General features: G+C 36.5%; 1 protein-coding gene across 1 annotated transcript in view; it reads right to left on the reverse strand.

Moving 5' to 3' along the window:
- Positions 1 to 4,644: 4,644 nt before the first annotated feature.
- The window catches only part of LOC104158420 (arginyl-tRNA--protein transferase 1-like), a gene marked incomplete at its 3' end in the record, with an annotated part of 10,630 nt that continues 4,258 nt past the window's right edge, over positions 4,645 to 11,016 (reverse strand). Inside the window, exons 5-6 of the mRNA XM_009696070.1 lie at positions 7,602 to 7,834; positions 4,645 to 4,773 (exon numbers count right to left, since the gene is read on the reverse strand). Coding sequence (XP_009694372.1) covers positions 4,645 to 4,773; positions 7,602 to 7,834 — 362 coding nt within the window. The remainder of the gene's footprint in view (positions 4,774 to 7,601; positions 7,835 to 11,016) is intronic.

Consider the following 11,016-nt stretch of genomic DNA (forward strand, 5'->3'; position numbering starts at 1 on the left):
AAACTTCCATTTGTACAATTTGTCTGCATAATTATGGTACTCTTGATCTGTAGCTCAGCTCTATAATCTGTGGTCCAACTGATCTTTCACCGATAATACAGGGAAACAACATCTGTTCAATGAAAGGATGCTCAGCCTACTATCTCTGCTCTGCTCATTATAGAATCCTCCCTTCTTCAGTTTTTACAAGCTTTCATTATTTCAATTTTTTTCATTATAGCTTGACTCATTTCACAAAAAAATACAACCACCACCCAAGCAGAAAAAAACCCACAAACAAGTAACTTGTAGACACATTAAACAAATCCTTGCAACTGATTACATTTGTGGCTTTTTGTATGTTATAGACATAGATCCTCATAATAAACATGATTACAGTCTTCCACTACTTCAGGAAAAAACAAAACAAAACAAAAAAACCCTAGTGAATAATAGCTCTATTATATTGGGAACACTACATGATAACTACCGTCTTGGACTTGAGATAAAGGTCCACATACAGTAGTTCCATAAAGGGCCAGAAGAAATGCATAGAATGTGACAAACTCTAAAACAGATTCTTCCCTTGGACATTTTCACAGCTTCCAAAAATGAACAGTTCAGAGACTTGGCTAATTCAAGAGCACCCTTGGATAAACTTCTCCAATAGGCAGTGATACACCTATTTTCCATGTTTGTACCCTACCTCATTCAGAAGCTACTTATACTTTACCACTTAATAATCTGTTGAGGTTCCCCCTAATTCTTCTGATTTTTTCCAACAACTCTTTAAGATAAGAGTACATATATTACTAAACCACTGGATGACTACGCATTTACATAGCAGCTTAATAAGGTGGTGCATTCCCACAGAGAAAAACTCAAAAAATCAGTTTTTTCACAGCACTATTTAACAGCAAGTATTATGAAGCAACATTTAATTAGAAAATTGTTTGCTACGTTTTTCCTCAGGACACCAATTCAATTCAATAAAAACACACTGACATAAATATTCTTAGATGTCAACGACTGTGCATAACATCAGCACTTGACGGCACTCTGAAGCAGAGACACAACCGGGTCAGTTTTGAAGCTGAAATCCTGTAGGAACTGACCAAAGGTTCCTGAGAGGGTTGAGAAGATTTCCAAGATAAGTTCAATTTATATCAGACAAACTAAGAGAAAAGGGGATAATCAATAGTTTAAAAGCCTATGCAGAAAATAGTTGTAGCTTTTATGTCAAGATAAAAACCGATTTGAAAAATTTTCACTTGCAAGCTAAATGGGTTTTAATTCCAGGAGTAAGGAGATACTCAAAACGGTTCCTAGAGTATTAACTTATTTGGCAGATAGTAAATATATTTCTACCTTATCAAATCCTCTACTCGTCAATGAGAGCGGCACTGAAGACTGTGATGACGCTTCCATAGAAAAGGCAAGTTTCATCACCTCAGGTTTAACACCAACTCTGGGTCTTGGAAAAAGTTTATCCCACTATGAAATTTCTACCTTGCTTTTTATTAGAACAAACAGAAGTCATTGCCTCAATCAGGAATTAGTATTGCATCTCCAAAATGCATTGCAGGACTCTCCTCAGCAAAATCTCAAACCAAATTCTTTTTTAATGAACACACACTATTACTACTGCTACTGCAGTCTCCACCAGTGATGCAGAAGGAGGACAGGAGAAAGTAAGGAGGAAATGGCAAAATCCAAAAAGACCCACTGTCTTGAAGGGCACTGAAACACCAGTTATCATTGGTCTCAAACTGGCACCAACCAGAGTGCCCAGAAGTTCAAAGTAATCTTTGGTGTCAAGTATTCCATGGATTCCCTCTCCTGGAAATCATCTATTCCCCCTTCTCACATAAAAAACTTGATGAAAAGATGTATATACACTACATAGGTGCAAAAAGAGGGCCTTCTTTCACACTCTTTGAGCAATAAATTGGCTTCATGGTTCACCTACATTTTATTAATATTATGAATCGGTTTATAACTTTCCACATCAGCGTTACCTTCAAATAATCACCAAAATTCTAAATCTATTCCTAAAATTGCCTTTTAATGTAATAAGGTTAATATTAAACTAGTCTAGCAGCTAACATAGGGAGACAGTATGTTGTAACGCCAACAATCTAAGCATATATTCCAAAAAGAGGTTGTTAATACATCCCATAACAATTTTTGTTGGATTCCAAGTTTAAATATAGGCAGGTTTCTCAATATGAAATGTTCAGCCAAATATAAAATGAAATACTTTTCCTAAACTAGAAACTTTCCAAACACAGAAGTGTGCAGGAGTCTCCCTGAAAAGGAGGTTCATCCACCACACAGAGATTAGTTTGCACAGATTAAAAGCTAAATTTAATTTTTAGATGCAAAAAAATTCCTGGATGTTTGCCAGTTTAAAGCCCAAAGCAGACTTATTACTATCCTGATAAAATGCCCTGTGTATAGGACAGAATTTCATTCTACCTTTACTTGGCTCCATAATGTCTGTATTCTGTATTAAAAAAAGTCTGAAAAAGAGGAAGAAGAAAAAGTTTGAAATCTTTCAAATAGCATTTTCCACCCTTCCTCTCAATAACTGGGATCAGTTTTACCCTACTTGGTATCTCCTGTTCTTAAAAGAGACTCGAACAATTCTCCTCCCACACAGATTCAGTATTTAAAAAAAAAAAAAAATGCTTCTAAACTACATCAAAATACATTTTGTGTAAAGTATTCCTCAGTTTACGTCCTGCAGGGATCGAATACAAAATGCTTTTGATTGAAGTGACAGAGCTTTAGCACCTAATAACTGTGAACAGATAGCCTGTCTTAGCCAGATAGCCACATGAACACACAACATAATCTACTGTTGCTGAAGAAGGACCTCAATTAAAACCCATGAGCATCAGACCGAGTTTTTACATTTAAAAGACACTTCAGAGGTGGTCTTATGTCTCCCCTGGAATATCACACTAAGCCTGCAAAAACATGACGCCAGAGAGAGAAGATAAAGGCAAAGTAGGGAAATACCTATGGCAAGTAACAAGGAAAAAGAGGACGAGAAAAACAGATTAAACTATTAGCAGTAAACAGAAATCCTTCTCCTTCCTATTCAACAGCAATTCCCACAATAGACTTCACACTGTAAGGCGGTGGAAACCTGCACTGTCCTTAATGCATCTTTATAAACTTTCCTCCCCTAGACTAAAAAAGTTCCGTGGGTGATTAAAGCCAAGTCTACACCAAACCATGCACTCTGACCAAACAGAGATAGGATGAACTGAGAGCTAACCACTATTCAGAACTGAACTGCAAGCAGCCATCGTGATTTTGCCCTTGATTCTTCATGATGTAACGACTACATTAAAAAAAAATAAATCCATAATTCTAAACAAAGAATAAGTAAGTACACGTGAAGTTCCTATCAAACTCTGCAGCAACAAGATTTTCAGAGCAAAAGTATGGCAGCATATAAGCTAGATCTAAGCATTAGGGCTGAAATACACTCTTCGTAGCAAACAAATCAAGTCCCTAATCAGACCAGGTAATGCCTGGTACAAATCACGTAAATAGCTCAATCTTTCTTGGCATGTTTCCAATTTTTACATTATTATAATTAACCCAATTTCTGTCAGTAATTATAAAAAGGGTAAAGAGTACTACTTACTGTTATGAGTCCTATTATTTTACAAAACAAAGTGGAATACATTTTATGGCTTTCCACAGTAGCATTACAGAGAACTCACAAAAAAGCTCTCCTTGCACTCTTTTGAACTAAAGCCAAAAATGATTATGTGGTTTTATTATTCTATCTGGAAAGCAGCCACAGCTTGCTAGGTATCACTTCTGCAAGCACTGCTCTCAAGAACAGCAAAGTCTGACTAGATAGTTGATCAATACTGAAGTCGTACATTTGCAGTAGATAGAAATGACAAGTTTCACATAAAAGTTCTATTAATTCTGCTAATGAAAATGTTGTGCCATCACAGCCACCTGCCAGAGAAATGGAGAACTGCTGCTTGTTTAGAAACCCACAAGTACTTTTTTTTTTCCTTCCACTTATTAGATTAGGATTAGCATCCTGTAACCACCATTTTAAAAGCATTTTATTCATGTGTAATGTACTCTCACTGAATCTCAAACAATCAGCTAGTGGGAATATTTTTGCACTATTTCTACTGCAAAGGTGACTTCTAGTTGAGAGTAATGCTTAGCAATGAAATGTGAATAAAACTGAGATTTTTTTAAACCTTCACCTGTTAAAATTAAGCAAGACCACAAAAAATTAAGGAGAAATGTGGAAAAGGTACCAAACAGCTTTAAAGCAGAAGATGCTTTTGCCATCAAAAAAGCACTTCCATACCATTATCCCATTTCCAGTAGAAATCTCAGTCCCAGACCTCTCTGAAAATCATGTACAAACAGGAGCTCTACTGAACACATCACTGACATTAGTTTATTAGTTAGGATGGTGCATAATCCCCCCCATTCAGCTCAGTTTCCCCAGGCTGAAGTCCGCAAAAGCTTGCTAAAAACCACAATGCTTTCCCCTCCCAAATGGAAACGCCAACATTTTAATGTTTAGAATCACTCTAAGAGACACCATTTCCCATCATTTAACTGTGCATTAAAAAAAAATGTTTTCATAAAGGTGCATGCAGGGAACTGTACCTCATTTTCGCCACAGTCAGAAGGTGTATCCTTGTGTATAGCCATCTGATACTTGGCAAATAAACTGGCTGATTGGTTGAAGGATGATTTGAACTGGGGGTCCTCAAAGGAGACAGGTACTAACCTCACCTTCAGAGCAACGAAAATACAAGCATACTATTTTAAGTGCATATAATCAGATAATATGCTTCTGAAGGTAAGGCTAGTGAAAAGATCTCCTCCTATCCACTTCAAAGCCTCTGAAGTCAGTTTTCTACTTTAAATATAGTAATAAGAAGAACTCCTACAGGAGAAAGTCTGATAACTAACACTAAGCTCAAACTGACTGTTGATACTTTCATTAAAGAAAAAAAATTGTGTAACTCTAGAACACTCCAAAGCAGCAGTTTATTCAACCTATTTTTTTGACCAAGTATCTAACAAATCAACCACAAATTTTATTTTCATTATACAGGCTCAAGGACTTTCAAAATGTATTCTTTTAGTGGCACATCACTCACTGCCCTGGTTTAGCAATTACATATTCTTGCTACATACACTATTTCTCCAAACTCCTGAATTTTTTTTTCTTTATAGTATGAGAGAGGTAGTATGTCTGACAAACTATTACACTCCGCCTGGTCATTACAAGAAGCAGTAACAATGGGTCATTTAGATGGAGTGCACAGATAACTTTTTGAAGGGCTTAAATAGAAAGTGAAGAGATTTATACAACTTCTGTGAACATTAAATCAACAATTTGTATGTGTGATAAATTTTTACTCACACATTGGCCCTGATCATGCTAGTTCCTCCTTATGGAAGCATTCAAACCAAAGCCAATGAGACTAGGCTAAGCGTCCAGCTGGTTTTAGTTCTTAGGAGATTTGTATTTATAAGGCCCACAACATCTATCTCCAAAAGCCTCATCCTCTCCATCTCTTACCCACTAGCATCCCCATGTAATTTTTTTAACTTCTCTGTCTGCAATTAAGACCAAATATTTGTGGCACTCACAAAGAGATATCAAAAGAGTTTGCACTTTCAGGACGTTGATTTTATTTGATATAGTATTTTACACACTCCTGAATATATAATGGATATCAAATCCACGTTTGTTTCTCCTAGAAAGAAAACATATGAAGGGGGGGAAGGTGAGCTTTGCATAAAATTCATTTGGCCTTCTGACCTGATTTATAGTTGGTTTATCAGGTGGGTCCTTGTGAATAACCATCTGGTAACGTTTATAGACCTGGTAAGACTCCTGAAATGTGGCTTTGAACTGTGTACTTGGTGGAGATGATCTCACCACCCTCACCTTCAGAAGAAGTTAAACACATTCATTATTACGATATCATGCAATAACTATGTATTTATACATATACAAACATCACAACAAAGAGAAGTTTTGACTTCCTGCACAAGGGCCCTAACAGTTTACTTAAAATAAGTCAATAGCCTTCCAATTCTTCAGCTCAGTTTAGGCTGTTGAAGGCTTTTACATTTACACTGAATAACATACAAGGTTTTCAAACTGCAAATTAAGATAACTAAAATGCCTATAAAAGAACTACACAAATAAGTTTCAGGAAATAATACAACAAATGGTATGAAGACTGATATTTTAAAGATAATTTCTATACTTTTTAAAAATCTTTTCTTGTAGTTTCACTATGCTGAAAAGTACTTGAAGGACCTGTGCATTTGGAAGACTCATATCTGTGATCTTTATGTAAAGACTATGTTTTTATTGCACTAATCCCAAGAGGATTTCTTGATATTTTTCAAATTGAAAGAGGATAATGAAACAATGTTTCCATATTCAATTATGGATTAACTGTAATAGGAAATTATCAGTCTCCCCGACCATTCCCGTTACACACACAAAAATAAAATAATTTTTTTTTAAATCTATAAACTAAAAATTGTTCTTAGTAAAAATGATTGCTCCCTAACCAAAAGAATGCTATCACATGAGCAAGAGTGCATTTCTTTTCAAGCATATTTCAAAAAACACCCAATTTTCAAGATGGTTCTATTTTCACAAATAGCATCGGTTCTGATCTGTTAGGAAAAAAATCCCAAAACAAAACACCGCACTTGACAGCCATAGCAAAGAGCAAATAACAATCTGCAAAAACACTGCTGGAACCATCCTCCTTTTAATTCTCCCTGCGCCTTCTAAACGAGGATGTTCAGACAAAGCCATCATACTTCTGTTATGCAACTCATCAGAAAATCTGGAGGAGTTAGTGACATGGATCAATGTCATGGCTTCTTGTCAGTTATTCAGTGAATCTTTTAACTGCCAATACCACTATTGATAATCAGTAACTACAGGAAATTACTTATGTTCATATAGTTTTCCAGCTTCCAGAAAAAAATAAAAAGAAAATGGGTTTATGATTAACAAATCATAGAAAGTCAAAAAGTCTTCCAGATTACTGACTCTGTATTACTAATAGATTTAATGGCAACAGTGTATTAAGAAAGATTTTCTACTATCACTTTTACAGGTTCCAAAGACATCAACACATACCAATGACGTTTATAAAGAGCAGCTGTCTTCTTATCTGTTTAATTTTACAAATTCTCGTCAAGATTCATTAGCATAGATAGTTTAAGTATTTATATACTACAGAACTAAATATTGAATCTCTCTCAACATTCAACACTCAGTTAATTCAAAGTCTTTCATTTTGAAGTCACACTGTACGAAATCAATTTGCAAGTTATTTTGGTAACTGTACTGGTCTCTGCTATGACTGACTGCAAGTGCAAGAGTACCCTCTTGTGGTTACACAGACCCCAGCTACACCAGAGACAAAGAGATTAAAAAATGCAGTACCACACGTATTTCAAGATCTGAACTATAACCATTCCATAAAGTCACTGATACTAAACACCTAAGCATTTCAAAAACTCCTTAACCAGACTTTTCCTTAATTTGCCTTCAAGAACAGTGAACAACACATTACCTCTAATTTGTGCCGTGCATCATCAGGTAAAGAGACAAAAACGAAGTCTTCTATGGTTTTAGGTTGGTTTGTTTTAGATTTAGAGTTTTGCAAGAGGAAAACTTGATCTCCTGCTTGCAGTTGAGAGCCTTCAAATGTGCACATCTGGTTCTGAAGGAGTTTCTGCAGTTTTCTTTCTTTCCGTATGTCCTTTGCTTTTCGACATGGTGGCTTGCTCAGATCAGCCCCTTTCCCTAAAGAATTAAACACCTTATGTTGCAACAAACAAGTAGTTCTTACATCATCACTGAAAAGAAATGGTTTAAACCACCATGAATTGCAGATCATGGTCTGAACATAAAAGGGTCTTTCACATTTACAACTACTAATACTGCTCAATGCCAAGCTAAGTTGCAATGATTCTTCCTCTACAGCTGTTTAATGCAGCACTTTAATATGGAAACACCTTGACCACGATTTCACCCCAGAGCTAAGGATACATTTAAAAACTAAAATGAAAAGACTTCCTGCTAAGTCTGTCCTTAAATCATTTTGCCACATCCCCCTCTATGAAACAAAGAAAAGCTCCTGTTGAATGTACAGTATGATGGTGTACTACATCCGAACAGCTACAGGATCAGCTTGAAATATTGAAAGGAAAAAAACACAACCACAAAACCTCACAGTCAAATTCACAGAGAATTGTTCTACCACATTAAAAACCCAGGTGGCTACACAACAGACTCCTGTAGAAGACAAACACACCAAAGAGAGCATTTATTTTTTGTCACCTGGAATCCTCACACTGTATATAGAAATGCTGACAATGCCATTACCCAGAAACCCAGACTTAACTATGGCTGATCCCACTTTACTCTCTTGAAGGCCTGGAAATTACATGGAAATTGTGTTTTCCAGAACTCCTATGCAAACGTAGTCAGATCTTTCTTTCCTCCCCCTCAACAGTAACTTATACACCAAAACTGACATCTTTCTTCTCCTCTACCCGCTTCAAACCTTCCCATGGACAATGGGAACAGTGGGATCCTTCCGCAAGTTGGAAATGGTGAGACCACTGATATTTTGAAAGCTCACTGAAGTGTTTAGAGTGACTTCACCTGGAAAGAATTGCAGCCCTCAGAGCTGCTGCCTGCATCTTTCTTTACCAGTAGAAACTGGCAAAATACTTTATATTGGGATAAACTTGTAAGCATCAGTAAGGCTGTAAACTATCCTTTTTAATGTGCATACCATAGAGAATTTTACAGAGTTTGTAAGTGTACTCTTGAGGCAAGTTAGCAGCAAGTTCTTCGTGGCTCACCCAGAAAAGCCCCAGTCTGGTTTCTCCACCATGACAGCTGAAATGTTGAAAACATCTCAGGGACTTAGAAAAGAAGCTGATACCACTTTGGCACTCTTCAGACATCCTACAATTGCACTAGCAGATTTTACGATCAAGTGTTCTTACCTCTCAGCTAAGGTTTTTGAGTATTTGTTTCAGCTACACAGCTAAAATTACTCACCAGAAAATGACAAATATTATGAGGGAATTACAGACAGTATGTGACCTGTTCACAGGCAAACAAGTCAGAGGAAGAGTTTATTTAAAATACTGATGATACATTCGAAGAATGAGTACTTCATCTGTATTGGGACCTGTTTCATGTCTCATATCTTCTATAAGCTGTAAGTTAGCAAGAAAAACTTCTTAAAACAATGAATGAGCACACAGACATAAGCAAACCTTCTTTCCTATCCGAAACTGTGCAGAAACAGCCCATTATTCCTATAGGACAATGATCTGTTTTGTTTATAAAGGAATAAAAATGCAATTAAACAATCTTATTACAAAGTAAGTCTACATTTTCCAAGATGAGAATTAAACATCTTTCTATCTGGAAAATTTTAAACTAAATTTGACCTGTGACACCACCTACCCTAAAAAAAAAGAATTAAACATTAATTAAGTTAATGCATTTATTATTCACCTTTATACTTCACTTAAAACCTCCAGAAAGAAAAAAGCACACTAATGATACTTCTCCTTTATAAAAGTAAATCCTCTCTTTCTGAAACAGAGTACAAACAATGTTTCAAGATTTCTTTATCTGCATTTCCAGTGTTCAAAGTTTTACCCAATGTTATTCTTAAGACAACCAAAGACCATATCCCACCTTTTTCAAAAAAAGGCAGGTTTACACTCAAAATCTTTACCCAAGACTGCCATCTGCTGTCAACAGCCACTTAGTTTGCTTCCATAATCAAGTTTACATAACCCAAAGTTTCTCATTAAATATTTAACAAAACAAGAGGGTTTTTGAAAATTTGCACAACAAATAAAAATTATATAAACTATATAAGGGCTAGAAAAGTCTTGACTGCATTTTATAAAATCAAAATATAAATACAGTCTTAAAAATTCTGGAATAGTTTTCTAGGAACATGCAACTACTGCTTCTATGCAGCACAACTGGTTTTCCGATCAAACATTTCTGAAAATTTTGCTTTTTGTTTAGATGTAAAATTGATTGTTAAGCTGGGGAAAACTTGATCCAATTGGAATGAGTGTTCATTACAGAAAAAAACCAATCTTTTACTTGAAATTAGCCATCCTATAGAAGATGACACAAATATTTGTGAAGGAAAAAAGTACTTTGAAGTTCTTATAAATACTGGCACAACATGGAATAGGTGAGTGAAATTAGGAATTAGTATGACATCCCAACACATGCAGAGATTCTAAAGCACCCAGTCTCCACCAGGATTTTAACAAACATTACTCACCATGTACTGGCTAACTGCAATTCAGAAAATACCCTTTATTTTTCTGAATAGGCCATTGTAGAGGCTGTGCAAAACTGGAAACACGATCTGTAAGACAAGGCTGCCTCATCTGCAGCCTCTGCGCCACAAAAAGCCTGTCAGCAATTCTACCTTCTTTTCCAGTGCAGGCTGCTGGTCAAATAAATTATTCTGGCAATAATCCATCCACCCCTTACCATCTTCCTTCCAGAAATCACCCACATCCCACAAGAACGTAGCCAGCACAAAAGAGAAGCCGTAGAAGAGGCAATCGGCAGTGCTCTGCAGGCATGTCTTGGTAGCAGTAGTTTCCAGCACTACTTTTTTCCTCAGGGAAAAAAGTCCTCAAGGACTCCTCTGCATGTGCAACAGGTATGACCGCACCACGCAGAGGATCACCCACCAGCTGTGACATACCATCTTCCCTGTCACAGCCAGCTCCGCGAGAAGCTTAACACCACTGCAAGCAAATACAGATTCCAGGCTCTCGTGCCACACAAAGGGGTACTGTAACAGCTGTCACACGAAAAAGATTAGTCAGAGGACTACACTGGGCACCAAAAAGGACTGTCATGGTTTAACCCTAACCAGCAACTAAGTACCACATAGCTGCTTGCTTACTCCTTCCCTCTCC

Source organism: Cariama cristata, unplaced genomic scaffold (assembly GCF_000690535.1).
Source record: "Cariama cristata isolate BGI_N322 unplaced genomic scaffold, ASM69053v1 scaffold16502, whole genome shotgun sequence".
NCBI classification, from domain to species: Eukaryota; Metazoa; Chordata; class Aves; order Cariamiformes; family Cariamidae; genus Cariama; species Cariama cristata.